The sequence below is a fragment of the Salvia splendens genome, chromosome 10 (assembly GCF_004379255.2).
Source record: "Salvia splendens isolate huo1 chromosome 10, SspV2, whole genome shotgun sequence".
NCBI classification, from domain to species: Eukaryota; Viridiplantae; Streptophyta; class Magnoliopsida; order Lamiales; family Lamiaceae; genus Salvia; species Salvia splendens.
Window position 1 is genome coordinate 14,328,753 of NC_056041.1, and position 17,645 is coordinate 14,346,397.

Consider the following 17,645-nt stretch of genomic DNA (forward strand, 5'->3'; position numbering starts at 1 on the left):
ATCCACAATAGGGGTGGATGTCCCGACGGACATCCCAAAACACCTCCTGCCACGTCATAAGGACATCTCACGGCACTGCCACGTCATAAGGACATCCCACTCCACAATAGGGGATATCCCCAAGGACATCCCGACGGACATCCCAATAATTAAAATTCACAAATACAAATATTTAATTTTACGGAATTAAAATTTCGACACGAATATGGGGAAATGCAACCATTTTATTAAAAAAATACATAATAAAACAACATTACATAGTTAAAAAAATACATAATTAAAAAAACATCCCAAAGCTTCAACACACGCGACCCCCAACTCACTCCTCGTCGTCCCCTTGGCCAGACCCGCCGTCACCGTGGTCAATCCCGAGAAGGGGTGGTTGACCCAACTCGCGCCTCATACTGTCGATGACCCCCATCAACTTCTCTTTGTATAAGGGGTCAATCGCTGCATGCCACTTTTCTATGGTCTCTAGCAAAACATGATTGTGCTGCATGCGGGCGAGGTGGGTGAGTTCGGCACTATCCTCGGTAGGACCTAGAGCTGCCGATTGGACCTCGTGGGACCCGCTGGCGCTTCCCCTAGCCGCCCGCATCGCGGTCTTTTGCTCAACCAGACGACGGCGGCGGGAAAACGATGGAGGGGTCGGAACATCTGCGGTGGCTTCGGGGAGGTCGTGGGAACCGGCACTGCTACTGTACTCGCCGGAGGAGTTGAGTTTCGTCCGCTTTAGCCAGCCAGCTTTAACACCCGCACGAAACTTGGCGGAATCCTGCAGCACAAGATAGACATCCCAGTATTTGAAGGCGCCGAACTTCTTCTCCTTGTCGATGAACTGGTGCATGGACAAACTCTTCACGTCCTCCATGGACATGCCACTGGTTGCCGTATGGACGTTGTTTTCGTAGATGCCGGTAAATCGGGTGAGTTGTCTCCTCAGTCGCTCCCACTGTTTCCGGGCTGAATTTGATGTAGTTTTGGCTAATGCGCCACCCCATCCTGTCGATAGTCTGGTTAGCCCCGATGTAGGGATCATCGACTATACTCGTCCAGGAGTTTTCCAACGCGACACACTCCGCCTCGCTCCAGACGGTCCTCTTTCCCTCGCCGGCCTCCTCCTCCTCCTCCTCCTCCTCCTCCTCCTCCTCTCCCTCGTCTCCCGCCCACCCTCGTCAATGAGGACACGCGAGGACTGACTAGTGCCCCTACCCTTGCCCTTACCCTTACACTTGCCCTTGCCCTTGCCCCGTCCCTCTGCCTCTGGTGGTATCTCAGTGGGAGACTCCCTGACCGGAGATAACCACAGCTCCTCCAAAGAGAAAGTCTCATTGCCGGTGAACTGAGTCTCCAGTTGAGTAATGTCACTACACAATAAATCCACGTAGGGGCGATACACGTTGTCCCCAGGTGATTGGGAGACAGACCCACACTCTGCTACCCCCTGCACCATCCCGGGCATCACCATACCCGGCATCATCCACGACATTTGGGGCACTATCCCCGGCATTTGGGGCACCATCCCCGCCATTTGCGGCATCATCCCTCCACTCACCCCCTGCATTTAGGGCATCATCCTGGGCATCCCTGCAGTTTCGCTGGCGTTTCCCCCCACCTTCAACGGGGAACGTCTGCGTTTGTGGGTCGCTCGTGGCGGGAGAATCACTGTCGTGCTCCATTTATCTTCAAAAGAAATGAAAGTAGAGAGATATAAACTCGTCAATACAAGTGGTGCGAATGAAACGAAGTGCAACGAGCCGTATATAGAGTTTAAAAAAAATCAGAAAAAATGGAACGTCCGTCGTCACGCCGCAATAGCGGACGTCCGCTGAAACCGACGGACGACCTCTCGTCTGTCGGGGACGTCCGCGCCCGCCTCATTCGATGCAATAGCGGACGTTCGCTATTGCGGATGCTCTAAGGTGGCCGACCAAGGTGTACACAAGTCAAAACCATTAACGGCTTTAGTCTCTACTTCAGAAAATCTCTTTTTAACATGTTGAATACGAAATATAGATAATACAACGTCTATTGAAAACAAATTTTGGATCCTTGGTCAATTAATCTTTATGTAATTTTTTATAACTATTCCCCCATTCCATAATAGTAGAGTCATTTTATTTTCTGCACTCGTTTTGGAAAAATAATTATAAGATCATTTCTAACGGAAATGGTAAATGGAGATGTAAAGAGAAATAACTACTATATTTACCTCTTCTTCATAAAATTTCACGCTACAATGGAAAGGGCATTTGATGAGGTATTATACATTCTTTCATTTTGAGAAGATATTTTTACCTATTCTTGGTACAAAAAGTAAAAAGTTTGTTATTTTATTTTCTTTTTTAATTTATCTTCTTTACTTGGAGTCTATTACTTTTTAAGAAGGTATAATTACCTTTTTTAGAAGATAAATGAGAAATATACATTCTCAATTGTTCTTTCCTCCTTGAAGATACTCTAAGAGCATCCACAACCGTGCTCTTGCCAGCGAGCACGGTTGTGGGCCCGACGCCACTATTCCTGCCTGCTCTCTGGCAAGAGCACAACACCCACAGCTGTGCTCTTCCGCAAGGACGAGCACAATTCAATTTAAAATTTAATTAAACAAAAACATTTCCATAATATTAAAATTCATTAAAAAACCATAATAAATATTACAAATTACAAATAAAATAAAAAAAGACATAATTAAAATACTAAAAATTAAAAATTACATAATTAAACTCCTAAAAATTAAAAATTACATAATTATTGGCTAATATTACCCGTGGAAGACTACTGATCCCAATTGTTTTTGGAGACCCAATATCATGGCCTCGTGTGTTTGAAGTTGCGTGGGGGTCATAGTTGACCTATCGGCCATATTGAGTTGGCCTAAGAGCATCCACAACGAGTTGTTCGGGGGTGGAGGTGGCGCATAGGGAGCGGGTTCGGCAGCGGGTTCGACGTGACGGCGGTTGGCCGCCGCCTTCTTTCTTCCTTGCGGTCGGCGTTGGGAACCGCTCAATCCGGCGTTGGGACTACCCAAGTTAGCTCCGGCGAGTTGGCTAGCCACTTCTTCGGAGCCGGCGTCGGATAGGGATACCGACCTTGACAGTTTGGAGGAGCCGCTAGAGGAGGATGTTATGCCTCCCATATACTTCGGGTGCGTCCGCGTATCCTGCCAAACTTTGAGGTACTTGAACGACTTGCAGTTCATGGATTGGTAGGTGCTCAGCGTGACAGTGATGATGTCGACCTCGCTCCGGCCGCTCCCGACATTTCGCTGTTCCTGGAGGAAATAACCATTGAACTTGCCAATTTCATCGTTGGCTCGGCCGATGGCGTTGCGCACCATACTCTCGTTACGCTCGATCGTTCCCGGTGGCCGGTTTTCATTGTACCAGCGAACGACGCGCCACCAAAAGTGCTCGCCGGATTGGTTTGTGCCAACCACCGCATCTTCGGAGGTTTCCAAGTACGCCTTGAACAATTTATCCATCTCCGCCGGAGTGTACGGTGTGCGGACACCGCGAGTAGGAGGAGTCGGAGTTTGGGAGGGGGCGGTCGGCCTAGGCTCCGGTGTCCACCCGTATCGCCCTTCGGAGGCACCTTGATCGTCGATTGGGTATGGCTGGTAGCCACCCGGAACGCCCGAACTTTGGGTTTGAGGAGGGGCCGAATATTCCGTTTTCGGACTAGGAAACGGTTGTGAACCGAACCATTCGGGGTTCCAACCGTGAGAGGGCGGGTGGTCATCGACTTGGCCGGATATTGTTATATTGTAGGGTGGAAGAAAGATTGAGAATGGATATGAGAGAATGAAGATTAGAATGAATATGGGAGAATGAATATGAGAATTGTGTAGTTTGATATGAATTTTTGGGTGTGAAAGTGGGGGTATTTATAGATGAAAGTGTGTATTTTTGGGGGGAAAAAATAAAAAAAATTAAAAAGTGGTAAAAAACGGATATATTTTTTTTGGGAAGTGAATTTTGTATTAATTTTTAATCGTTTTTTTAATTAAAAACTGATTTTTAATAATAATTAAAAGATTCAAAGGCAACGGCTATGCCGTTGCCCAATCGCCGTTCGCCACGTGTCCTGCTCGCTGGCACGGCGCGAGCGCAGCAGCGGCGAGCCTCGTCCTTGCGCCACCGTTGTGCATGCTCTAAATAGTTAAAGTGGAGAAAAAGTAAAGTAGGAGAGAGAATGCAATAAAGAAAATATTTTCTATAGTATATTATCTTATCTTACTATTTCGCTACTTTAACTATTTATAATTATTTTTTTAAAACATAGCAGAAAATGATTGTGGAAGAAGGTAGTACTATATGAGCTTTATTCTCATAATTAATTTCAATTGAACTAACTATAAAGGTCATATATTTAGCCTCTTGATCTCAAAATCATGTTATAAACCCAAAAATAAGCAAGTTCAAGACGACCGGAGACACTGTACAATCAACCTAATTTAAACAACTCATCTCAGAATATTGAAATGTGAAAAATCGACTCCATTAAAGCTTATTAATTAACCTCTGCTGTTTACACAGTTTCTCTTCACTAATTTGCCGACATTATGCATAACATCCTTCAACGCAGCACTGTTCCTTTTTTACTCTCATTTATATACTCCCATTCTTTGATTCATCTGTTTTTACAATCATAATCCATCCATTTAATAGCAACAAAAGTCGATGGCTCCTATTAAAACATGTAAACATGGTCGAATTTCCATCAAAATTCAAATTTTTGCCTTAATGTTTGAAGCTAGATTCTAATTCTTCCAGCAGCATTAAATTCAATTTGTACCTTTTTTCGCTCATATGTTTTTTTTCAAATGACAAATCTTTCACAATAAATGGAGGCAGTTGAGAGTTGTATAGCAGCAGTTGTTATTACTACGAAAACATTGGCTCTCTCTTTTTTTTTTCTCTCTTTTTTAAGTGTAAAAAGTGTTCACATTCACATTAATTCACATCAACAAATCCTCTTTACAGAGCTTCACTACTTATAGCCATTCGTTTCTCGGCAGATTCAATCTCGTCTCAACTCATGGATTGGTTGCACAAGTTTCTGTTTGCAGCTTTCCTCGTCGCCGGAGCCTCGACCACTGGAGCTCGCGGCGACGCCATGGTCACCGGAACCGTGTTTTGTGATCAATGCAAAGATGGCCAGATCTCTCTCTTTGATTATCCCTTATATGGTACATTTTCATGTTTCTTGATGTTTAGTGTTTTGAATATCTAATTTTTAAAGGTCTTTTTTTTCTTTTTTGGTAATGTTGGATTTATTAAATGAAACAACGTCGTTTTGAGTATCAGGGATAAAGGTGACAATGGCCTGCCCGGGGAGCGATGGGCAGTACACGACGTGGGGGGAGGAGACCACGAACTGGCTAGGGAACTACGCGATGAGGGTTGGGGGCACCCCCAATTTGAATGCGTGCTACACGCAGGTCTCGAGCAACGGGCAGGGCTCGAACGCCTGTGGAGCGGCCGCGGGGCCGGCCAAGCAACTCCGGCTCATGTTCAACATGTTCAACACGGGGATGTACTCCGTAGACCCGTTGCTAGCTCAGCCGGCTCAACCCATGTCGTTCTGCCAGAGCTCATCCACCCCTGCCCCGGTCATCCCGGTCAGCCCTCCGCCCACGCCTCTGCTGCCCCCAGTCCCCCGCTTCCCGCCCACGCCCTTCTTCGAAGCCTCGGCCTGTCCCCACCAGTAAGTCAAGTTTTATTGTACTAATCTAGTTTTTGATCATTCCCCTTAGGTGGGGGCATAGGTTAATATTTTGTGACGCGACCTTAAAATTTCTGTTCACTTACCAATTAAAAAAAAAAAGAAATCTAACTTTTGATCATGATATTATACTATGATACTTGTGTTGTAGGATGTGGTTGATGCCGGAATACCAATGCTATTGGAAGGTGGTGAGTCCGGACATGAAGGTGGCTGTCACGTTCGGGTTGATCGCGGGTCGTAGGTACGGAGCGGACATGACCCTAAGGCAGGGGATGCTAGGGAGAGGGGATCCCTATAGGACATTGTTGAGAGAAGGCACCACAGCATTGCTCAACTCCTACAATAGCATACAATTCCCATACCACCCTATAGGCGTGATCGAAGCTATGAATTTGGCGTTGATGGGGTCCACGCGCCACGTGCTCCATACCGCGTTGAACTTCACGAGGGCCAACTCCGGCTCGGGCAATGCGGCCACTTGCAGATTCACCACTTGCAAGTGAATCTCCACACCTTTGTTTAGGTGTTTCAAATTGTGTGTTTCTGGCTTCTTAAATTTGTTTTTGTGCGTTTATTATAGAGTTGTAGAATGAGGTTGATGGGCTGGAGGAGTTTTGGAAGAGGGGCTTCTTTTATTACATAGATTGTTGACCTTTGAATCTACTTGTGTAAACTTTTTATTACTGCAGTTGGAATTTGTTGCTACAAATAAATTGTTGAGAATTTGGCCATTTTATTTTATAGAAAAAGGATAAAGAGGAATTTTCATAGCCCTTGTTCTAGTTGCGGAAATTCAAACTTTGAGGACTTGGACAATTTACAATCATTTTTACTACAAGAATGGAGGAAGTGAAGTAAAAATAAAAGAAAATACTCCACTATATTGAATATTGAATTGTAAATGCACAAACTTTAAATTGTTTCCATTTCTGCACATGATATTTTTATTCAAATACACGATGCACATTCAATTCATCTGAGCTTTCGACAATTGCATATACTCCTCGTATAGTACGTACTGTATTACTAGTAGTACTATTTAATTTGAGTCAAAAGAACACTTACTTTTATCCTTTTGTATTCATTTCATATAAATAAAAAATTATTAGTAAAAGAGTACGCCATATTAATTACAAAATCATATACTTTTCAAACTCAATCAGCTTGGTGGATTAGCTGAAAGTGTAAGATTATACTTTTCAATTTATAATCCCGATTAATCATAATCGGAAATTTCGATAATATAGGTCTGAAGCAAGCAAGCAGTTTTATCTAATCGTATTACTAAACCGTTGTCTTATTTGTGGAATTTCCTTTCCGATATTTATTATGTCAATATTCTAAAATTGGAGTATATTAAGCGTAATATTTATTGAATAGGAATATAAAAGAACAAAGGCGCGCAAATCTCAAAATGAATTTGTTATTTTTAATTTTTTAATATTTTTTTGCGTTAATGAAGAAATTTCTTGGAGTCCATATCACGCATTCGGCACTCCAGCTTAAAATTCAGAGGTATCACAAAATCTACTACTGCTAGATGAAATTCCGCCATGGAAGAGCTCAATTTCCAAGTGGAAGAAGCCACAATCAAATCCATTCAACAAGCATTCGCAGACGGCAAACTCATCGCGAGGAAGCTAGTCGATTTCTACCTGCACCAGATCGAGCGCCTCAATCCCGTGCTTCGCAGCGTGATCGAGGTTAACCCGGACGCACAGATACTGGCGGATGAATTAGACAGGGAGAAGGAGACGAGCAGACGCGGCGGCGGATTGGCGGATTTGGGGTAATTGCACGGTATTCCGGTGCTCCTCAAGGATACGATCGGGACGCGCGATAAGCTCAACAACACCGCCGGTTCTTACGCCCTGCTCGGATCAAAGGTGCAGCGCGACGCTTCGGTGGTGGATCGGCTGAGGAAGAGCGGCGCCCTGATTTTAGGGAAGGCGAGCTTGAGTGAGTGGTATAGGTTCCGTTCTCTCAGTGGAGTTCCCAATGGCTGGTGTGCTCGCTCTGGAAAAGGAGTGGTTTGTGCCTCTTAACCCTCTCTTGTCGTCTATTTTGTTATGTAGGTGTTGATTATGGCATTTGCAACATTGTTAATGTAATAGGTAATTGTGTGCCAATTAGATATTGTTTGTGTGGTTTTGGTTTGTTGGAACCTAACGTGTGCAAATTTATCGTGTGAGTAAACATGATTCGTTTGGAGAAGAACAGTTCAACTCAAGCTGACTGCTTAACAACCAGGTCTTGTTTGAGGGTTGCTGAAGATATTTGGTGTATGTTTAACAGATTCTTGTTATCTCGTAGCCATAGTTTTTCATTCTTTTGTCAATGTTATAGAATCCGTATCTGTCATCTGGGACTCCATGTGGATCAAGCAGTGGATCTGCAATATCATGGTGTGTGTTTCCCTCGGGAGTGAGACACACAGCTCCATCATCTGCCCCTCGGTTAACAACTCGGTCATGGGGATCAAGCCAACTGTTGGCCTCACGAGCCAAGCAGGGGTTATACCAATGACACCCCGTTGGGACACAATTGGGTAATTACACATGCTTGTACTGAATTCTTATCCATCAAAAGATAAAATCTTGAGGTGTTTTTTGCGAATGTCTGATAATGATTGTCTGAATGATTTTTAGGCCAATATGCAGGACTGTATTGGATGCAGTTAATGTGCTCGATGTGATAGCAGGTTTCGACCCGAATGATGAAGCAACGAGGGAGGCATCCAAGTACATCCCTGAAGGCGGCTTCTTAACGAAGATGGTCTGAAAGGAAAGAGGCTCGGTATAATTAGGCATCCCTTCATGGAGAAAATACATGGTACTGCTGAATCTGAAGCTTTTGAGCTTCATATAGATACACTGAGGTGAATTTTCATATCAAATCTAATATTGAATCTGATGAGCCAAAGGAAGTAGGAAGTTTAGTTTGTTTGATGTTGTTTTGATTATGATCAAAGGCAGAGAGGTGCACAAATAATTGACAACTTGAAGATAGATCAAATAGAGACGATTCTTGATCCAAATCAAAGTGGTGAGATCTCAATCATGACGGCTGAGTTCAAGGCACACATAAACGTTTACCTGAAAGAATTGGATGATTCTCCCATGCGTTCTTTAGCCGATATCATCGCCTTCAACGAGAATAATCCGGAGTTGGTACGTATTTGCACTTCTAGTTTTCAAATCCATTTCTTGGATCGATAAATCTTAGGGTGTGTTCACTTTCTTAGATATAGCAAGAATTGGGGTTAATTCTTTGGAAATATGGGGGAAATCTGATGTTTGGTGTACATGTTTCAATTCCGTTAGACCTAATATTGTACAAGGGCCCGCACTGTTGCAGCCTTATTTCCCCATATTTATATCATTCAAAATTCGTGTGTTTTAATTGTTGGTTGTACTGTTGGACCATGAGTTGGACATGTAAATGACCCTTTTGCCCCCCCAAAAATCAATTCCCTCATGCAGTCAACCAAGTAAAAGGGTACGGGATGGAAATATGAAATTCAGTGCATAAAACATCTCTCCAAAACATGTGTAATTCTTATTAACTGAACATTTGTTTTTATTTCATACTTGGTGGGCCACCCACCCTCAAATCTGATACAGTTTGTTAACCTAATAATTTCATATCAGTGAAACTGAACACACCCTTACTGTAATCTAGAGCTATGTGTGAAGTTTATTTTGTCTGAATTTGGTGCTGTGTCCTAAATCTTGAAAGAGAAACTGTTTTTCTGCCATAGGAAATGCTGAATGAGCATGATTAGAATACCTTCATAGAATCTGAGAAGACGAATGGGCTGGGCGAGCACGAAATGGCTATACTGGAGAATTTGGCGAAACTTTCAACAAATGGATTCGAGAAAATGATGAAGGAGCACAAATTAGATGCAATGGTGACACCAGGCTCTCGTGCTTCTGCCGTCTATGCTATTGGAGGGTATCCGGTAATAACTGTCCCGGCCGGGTACGAGAGAGACGGGATGCCATTTGGGATATGCTTCGGAGGATTGAGAGGCAGCGAAGCAAAGCTGATAGAGATTTCGTATGCGTTTGAGCAAGTTACAAAAGTTCGAAAACCTCTTTCTCTTGGCTGAAGCTAAAGGTTAGTGAACCACTCTGAATGTTGTAAGTTTTTCAATTTGTTATTAACTGATGTGTTATGACAGGCTTCTTAGTTGTTTAAACTTTATAATTCAATATATGTACTATTGTATTGGTGTTGCTTGTAGCTAGTTCTATCATCGTTTTTTACACATTTTCGAGATTTATGTTTAAAACGGTTATTGTTATGGCTTCACACTAGATCAAAGTTCAAAATTGGCTGTTTTTAGCTTGCTTTACTAGTGTATGTACACTAGTTATTCAGTTATCCAACTACAAATTACATAGACGATTAATTGTCTAAGAAATCAAGCCTGCTATTATGTCATCTATATATGTAACGTCGTATAACGTGACATCGATGTAACATGTAGATGTAAATAGATTTCAACTATTATCTGTGTTTAATCAAAAGCTCATTTCGTGGAAGAAGTCTATACACAAACACAATTCCATGATGCAGATCACAACGTACTTCATATTTTTGGCTAAATAGATCTTTACTTTTCCTCATTCTAAGTTAATTAAGTCGGTATTCCTTTTTGACGTCCCAATCAAAAGTAATCATTTTTTTTTCTTCCAAAAATCAATTCTTTTAAACTCTCTTATTTATTCTTCACTCATAATCACTAGTAGTATATTTTATTTTTTCTACTTAAGAGAACCCACAACTGTATACTTGTCAACGAGTATGGTTGTGGGCCCGGCCCCATTTTTTCTGCATGCTTTTAGGCAAGAGCACAACACCCACAGCCGTACTCTTTCGCAAGAACGAGCACAAGGGTCCTACCATTCTATTATTCAATTTAAATAAAAATATTTCCATAATATTAAAATTCATTAAAAAAACTGAAATAATATTACAAATTACAAATAAAATAAAAAAGACATAATTAAAATCCTAAAAAATAAAAATTACATAATTAAAATCCTAAAAATTAAAAATTACATAATTAAAGCTAAAAATATCCTGTGGAAGACTATTCATCCGGCAGCACTAGCCCCAATTGTTTTTGGAGGCCTAATATTATGGCCTCGTGCGATCGAAGTTGCGTGAGGGTCATAGTTGACCTATCGGCCATATTGAGTTGGGCCAAAATCCCCACAACGAGTTGGTGGGGGGTGGAGGTGGCGCATAGGCACGGGAACGGGAGCGGGGTCGGGAGCATCGCCGGATGGAATCGCGGCGCGACGGCGGTTGGCCGCCGCCTTCTTCCTTCCCTGCGGTCAGCTTTGGGAACCGCTCGGGCCGGCGTCGGGGCTACCCAAGTTAGCTCCGGCGAGTTGGCTAACCACGTCTTCGGAGCCGGCATCGGATAGGAATACCGACCTTGACCGTTTGGAGGAGCCGCTAGAGGAGGATGTTACGCCTCCCCTATACTTCGGATGCGACCGCGTCTCCTGCCAAATGTTGAGGTACTTGAACGGCTTGTAGTTCATGGATTGGTAGGTGTTCACCGCGGCAGTAATGACGTCGACCTCGCTCCAACCGCTCCCCGCCGACCGCTCTTCATGGAGGTAATACTCTGGAACTTTTGGATTTCTTCGTTGGCTCGGTAGATGGCGTTGCGCACCATACTCTCGTTGCGCTCGATTGTTCCCGTCGGCCGATTTTCATTGTACCGGCGACAGATGCGCTACCAATAGTGATCGTCGGTTTGGTTCGTGCCAACCTCCGAATCTTCGGAGATTGACAAGAACGCCTTGAACAATTGCTCCATCTCCGCCGGAGTGTACGGTGTGCGGACACCGCGAGTAGGATGAGTCGGAGTTTGGGAGGGGGCGGTCGACCTCGCTCGGCTCGGGTGTCCACCTGTATAGCCCTTCGGGGGCATCTTGGTCGTCGATCGGGTAAGGCCGGTAGCCACCCGGAACTCCCGAACTTTGGGTATGAGGAGGGGCCGAAAATTCCGTTTCCGGACTAGGAAACGGTTGTGAACCGAACCACTCGGGGTTCCAACCGTGGGAACCCAGGGGTGATCGCCGTCGCCGGACATTGTTATGTTGTGGAAGAAAGATTGAGAATGGAGATGAGAGAATGTAGATGAGAATGGAAATGAGAGAATGTAGATGAGAATTGTGTAGTGTGGTGTGAATTTTTTGGTGTGAAAGTGGGGGCATTTATAGATGAAAATGTGTATTTTTGGGGGAAAAAAAAATAAAAGTGGGTAGAAAACGATAGAAAACGAATATTTTTTTTCGGAAGTGGGAATTTTTTTATTATTTTTAATCGGTTTTTAATTCCGATTTTTTTTAAAAAAATTTCAAATGCAACGGCTATGCCGTTGCCCAATCAGCGCCGGCCACGTCACCTGCTCGCTGGTACGAACGTTCTCGATGCATCGAGCAACGCCGTGCCAGCGGCGCGAGCGCAGCGGCGAACGACGTCTCCGTGCCGCTGGCACGGACGGACGGACGCCGTCCTGCTCACCGCAGATACTCTAACTTACTAAACGCTAAGTATTTTCTTAACTTATGAATCGATTAATTTGGAATGGATGGATTATTATTAGCATTATTTTGCTTAAACTCAGTAATTATATAGCGATGACATTCTTGGGTAGAATGTTAGTACTACCTATTAGTTTGAACATTTTATTGGTAGTATTATTGAAAGTTTAAGGACATTTTTTATACTCTCTCCGTCCCTATATATATATGTCCTGTTTTGACTTAACATGAGTTTTAAAAAATATAAATGAAAGTGAGTTGGAAAAGTTAGTGGTATGTGAATCCTACTTTTATATAGTATTAGTTTTATAATATAATGTGAGGGAAAAAACAAGTTAGTGAAATGTTGAGTGTATTACTAAAAGTAGTAAAAGTGAAGCGAGACAATTAACAAGAGATGTACTAAAAGAAAAAACTGGGACACATCATGGGGGACGAAGGGAATACAACATAATCTTTTACTAGTACTTTTTAATTATTGTTTATTTTTCATACTATTTGTTATATATTCTAGTAATTTTAAATAATTAAATTTTGTTTTCACCCAATTACGTAATTACATTCATATGCCAATAATATTTTTATGTGAATTAAATTGAAAGAAAATAAAAAGTTTTATATTCATATGCTAATTAAAATTTAAACACTATTGAAAAAAAGGAAAACAAAAAATGCGAAAAAAGGTGGATCTAAGTCTCAAACACATCACACTTGATCTATCTAATGTCCTAATCACAGCTTCCCATAATGCTACTAGACTTTATTTTATTTTTTACACTAAATGTAATAGTATATTATTCAAACAAATTCATAACGATTACATCGCGAATGAAAATAGAAATGCAATTCAACCAAAACTTGCTCTCAGCTACAGAACCTGATGCCCGAGCAAGCGTGTGAGCAACTTGATTTGCTGATCGCCTTACGAACCTCATAGACCTCTTTCAAAAGCTGACGACAATCTTCTACCACTGCCCCAAAGATAGATTCATCATTCCATAAATCTGCCACTGCGAGTACTATCGTTTGGGAATCCATCTCAAACTCTATCTCTTTCCATCCCTTTATTTTGACCCAACTCAGCACCTCTCTCAAGCTAATGAGCTCGACCATAGATGGATCAGCCAACCTTCCCACCTGTCCACACGTCGCCGCTACCACCGTCTCTTCAAAATCTCGAACAACCGCTCCACAACCAACTTTTCTTTGGCTCTCGAACACAACAACATCTATATTGCATTTTAGCACACCATTTCGCGACTTCACCCATTTTTCCTCCAAATGGAGTCTCCCCCCGTGCACCAATGTCATTTTGAACCTGAGCTTCTCTCCAAGCCGTCAGACAGCTACGGGCTGCACCAATAATTCTTGTAGCTGATCCGTTCTCATTCCACCATATAATTTTGTTTTTATTAAACAATAGATGCAACAGCACAACAACCACTTCTTCAATCTCCACCTCTAAATCACCACTCACTATTTTTTCCAACCAATCGAGAAACCCCCTCTCACCTGGCGAGATTAACGGCACCCCTAGCCTCTGCCAATAGTCACGCGCAAGGCCACAAGAAATAAGGTGATGGATAACAGTTTCCGTCTCAAAGTTGCACACTGGACAGATCTCTGGAACCTCCATCTGGCGCTGTCGCAATCGGTCCCTCGTTGGGAGGAAATTTCTACATGCCTTCCATAAAAAGACCTTCACTTTAGGTGGCACTTTTAGTTTCTAGAGCCTGTCCCACACCATCGAGTTTGTCGCCACTTCAAAGGAGCCTTCGCACAAAAACCTATATGCTGGGCGTACATAGAAAAACTGCCTTTCTGCTCCGGACACCAAAATAATGCACCCTCTCTAGAGTTCCGGGCCAGCGGGATGCTCAACAACTGCTCAACTTCTCTTCGTTAAACACAACTCTCACAATCGCTTCAGTCTTATATTTATTTAAATCTTCACAAAATTAGATTTGAAACAATTTTTTGGATCATAATGTCTTTGCAACGTGATTTCGCCTGCTCGTCCCGGCAAAATGGATCAGTTTGATGTCCTAATAACTCTTAGATTTATAACAAGCAATAGTCCGACATGGTAATGATTTTTGAATCCAATTAAATACGTGACATGTAATATGAATGAATTGGGAAACAAGGCATGCACAAAATAACATCGGAAATACTACTATGGAGTACTCACACAAAAAAAAATAAAAGAGAAATTATTATATCAACTACTAAAGCAATGGATAGATAAATTAAATACGTGACATGTAATATGAATGAATTGGGAAACAAGACATGCACAAAATAACATCGGAAATACTACTATGGAGTACTCACACAAAAAAAATAAAAGAGAAATTATTATATCAACTACTAAAGCAATGGATAAATAAAACAATTACTAGTAGTAGTATATAGTACTCCCTCCGTCCCAAGGAAGATGACCCCTTCCTTGGGCGGCACGGAGTTTTATGCAATTTTATTTTGTGTGTTAAGTGGAGAGAGTAAAGTAAGAGGGAGGGAATAAAGTAGAGAGAAAAGTGTTTCCATTTATAGTAATGGGTCATCTTGGATGGGACAAACCAAAAAGGAAAGTGGGTCATCTTTAGTGGGACGGAGGGAGTACTACTATTTTGTCCAGTATTCCTTTCTCTCTCTCCACCCGAGCTCGTGCTGACGGAGGGGCCGTATATGCATGCGTAACAATATTACTCTAGATTTAATAATACTGATCCTATGAAAATCAAAAGGGATGGTGGATTTGACATTTCATGGTGAAATTTCAAGTATATGTACATTTAGACAAAAAGATTTCTTCCATTCCTATTAAATGTATCATAGTACGAGTATTTTCTTGTTGGGATGGTCCTCCATAAATATTTTATTTCATTTTTATTATTTTAAGTAAATATAATATTCAACTAATTCATTCTACTCATAATTACAATGTTTAACATCCCTAACCCATTATATACAGATTTACCATTCGATAGTCATAAAGAGAACATTGAATATATTTGAAGAGATTAATATAATGAATTAGTTATATACGTTAATACTAATTTTGAATATTTAATTAGTTGTTAATTAAAATGTCATAGATGTACGTATATATGATGTGATTTCTTTACATTTTACGCATAAGCCATTTAACATATACACTGATACACATACGCTTAGAGTTCTAAAATGGAAATAAGTTCCAAGTAGTAAATCTAGATGAATATTTTATTAATAAAAGAGATAAATACAATGTAAGTTATATAATTGTGTTGCACACATGTTCCTATTTAGTAGTGCCACTAATCTACTAGCAGGAACGTATATCTATTGTTTAATTTATTTTATAAATAAAATGTCTCTCTATATATACGGAGGGTAGGTGGATATGAACAACAAATACTTTGATTCTTTTAGTTACCGACATATTTAGTAGAGAACCAAAACAAAAGAAGAAAATGAGAATGATCGAGTATCCTGAAATGAGAAGCAGAAGCAGATATTTGGATAGATTATTTTTATATGTAGGTGTGTATAAATCACACTTTTAATTAGCATATTTCATATACTTTTTTACTAGGTGTTTAAATAAAGTGAATAATTGGATTATATGATTGACTATGATATGTTTATGTGTTTGATCTTGAAAATATGGCATGGGTATGTGATTGGTGCAATAGATATGTTTTATATATTGTAAAGGAATTATTTGACGAAATATGTAATTGATGCAATGAGCATGTTTACACATGATTTTGAAATTATTTGAATCATTTGGATTAAAGAGAATTTGTAACTGTCTTGCCCTGGGTCTGATATCAATGCAATGGACCTACGGGTTATATATACAATTGCAATGGACCTACGGGTCATATACATATATACAATGGCAACGAGATCTACAGGTCATATATACAATAGCAATGGACCTTCGGGTCATATATATGTATACAATAACAATGGACCGTCGGGTCATATATATATATACATATATATATATATATATATCATAATTAAGCAATTTTAGGTCATATTATAATATTTGGATTTAATGTCATGCTAAGATCGTTTTAGGTCATGCTTTGTTAGCATGACCTAAAAATTACCTAATTATGACCTAAAAGTGCCCTAATTATGATATTGTTCTGCGTTTCTGTATTTAAATCTAGTTTTGCATAGATCAAAACCCTATATATATATATATATATATATATATATATATATATATAGGGGTGCGTTATATTGATAACCCATAAATATCGTAATAACCCTATAACTAAATCTGGACCGCACATTTTTAAAATCACGCGGTTGAGATTCAAACTTAGATTTACTTCATAAAAAAAAGGCGGAGGGGTAAAACTGTCATTTCGCTCATTTAATTTCGCAGCCGATAAAATGATACTTCGACATAAAAAATGACGAAACTATCATTATAAGCCAAAAGTATCATTCTACCCGGAAAAACTATCATTCTATCGGCTGAAAGTATCATTCTATCCGGCAAAACTATCATTCTATGCAATAAACCTAATATAATCGGCACAATACATAATATACAAACCTACAAAGCAGTAAACGTATCATTTTATCAACTCAAAGTATCATTTTTATAAGGTTACTGTCATTTTATCCGCTTAGATTATCATTTTATCAGGTAAAAGTATCATTTTATTAAACAAAAATGTCATTTTATACACCAAAAATACCTATCATTCTATCGGCTGAAAGTATCATTCTATCCGGCAAAACTATCATTCTATGCAATAAACCTATCATTTTATCATTTTACGTGATATTTGGCGAAATTCAGAGTATCATTTTATCAGTCGAAAGTATCATTTTATCAGCTCAGAGTATCATTCTATCCGGCAAAACTATCATTCTATGCAATAAACCTATCATTTTATTATTTTATCATTTTACGTGATATAAAACTATCATTCTATCGGCTGAAAGTATCATTCTATCTGGCGAAACTATCATTCTATGCAATAAACCTATCATTTTATTATTTTATCATTTTACGTGATATAAAACTATCATTCTATCGGCTGAAAGTATCATTCTATCCGGCAAAACTATCATTCTATGCTATCATTTTATCATTTTACGTGATATTTGGCGAAATTCAGAGTATCATTTTATCATTCAGATATCATTTTATCAACTCAGAGTATCATTCTATCCGGCAAAACTATCATTCTATGCAATAAACCTATCATTTTATCATTTTATCATTTTACGTGATATTTGGCGAAATTCAGAGTATCATTTTATCAGTCGAAAGTATCATTTTATCAGCTCAGAGTATCATTCTATTCGGCAAAACTATCATTCTATGCA

General features: G+C 40.4%; 1 protein-coding gene and 1 pseudogene across 1 annotated transcript; both read left to right on the forward strand.

Moving 5' to 3' along the window:
* Positions 1-4,863: 4,863 nt before the first annotated feature.
* LOC121750545 lies at positions 4,864-6,461 on the forward strand. Its single transcript, XM_042145098.1, has 3 exons — positions 4,864-5,191; positions 5,310-5,709; positions 5,879-6,461. Exons 1-3 carry the CDS (start codon positions 5,041-5,043, stop codon positions 6,231-6,233), a joined length of 906 nt encoding a protein of 301 aa, XP_042001032.1. The 5' UTR covers positions 4,864-5,040; the 3' UTR covers positions 6,234-6,461.
* Positions 6,462-7,144: 683 nt separating this feature from the next.
* On the forward strand, positions 7,145-9,982 carry LOC121750736 (annotated as a pseudogene).
* Positions 9,983-17,645: the final 7,663 nt, after the last annotated feature.

Bases quoted from the DNA above. Each gene is read 5' to 3' on its own strand.
- LOC121750545 (XM_042145098.1), top strand. From the start codon at position 5,041: ATGGATTGGTTGCACAAGTTTCTGTTTGCAGCTTTCCTCGTCGCCGGA. The intron at 5,192-5,309 runs GTACATTTTCAT...TTTGAGTATCAG, and splicing joins CTTTGATTATCCCTTATATG to GGATAAAGGTGACAATGGCC. The intron at 5,710-5,878 runs GTAAGTCAAGTT...CTTGTGTTGTAG, and splicing joins GCCTCGGCCTGTCCCCACCA to GATGTGGTTGATGCCGGAAT.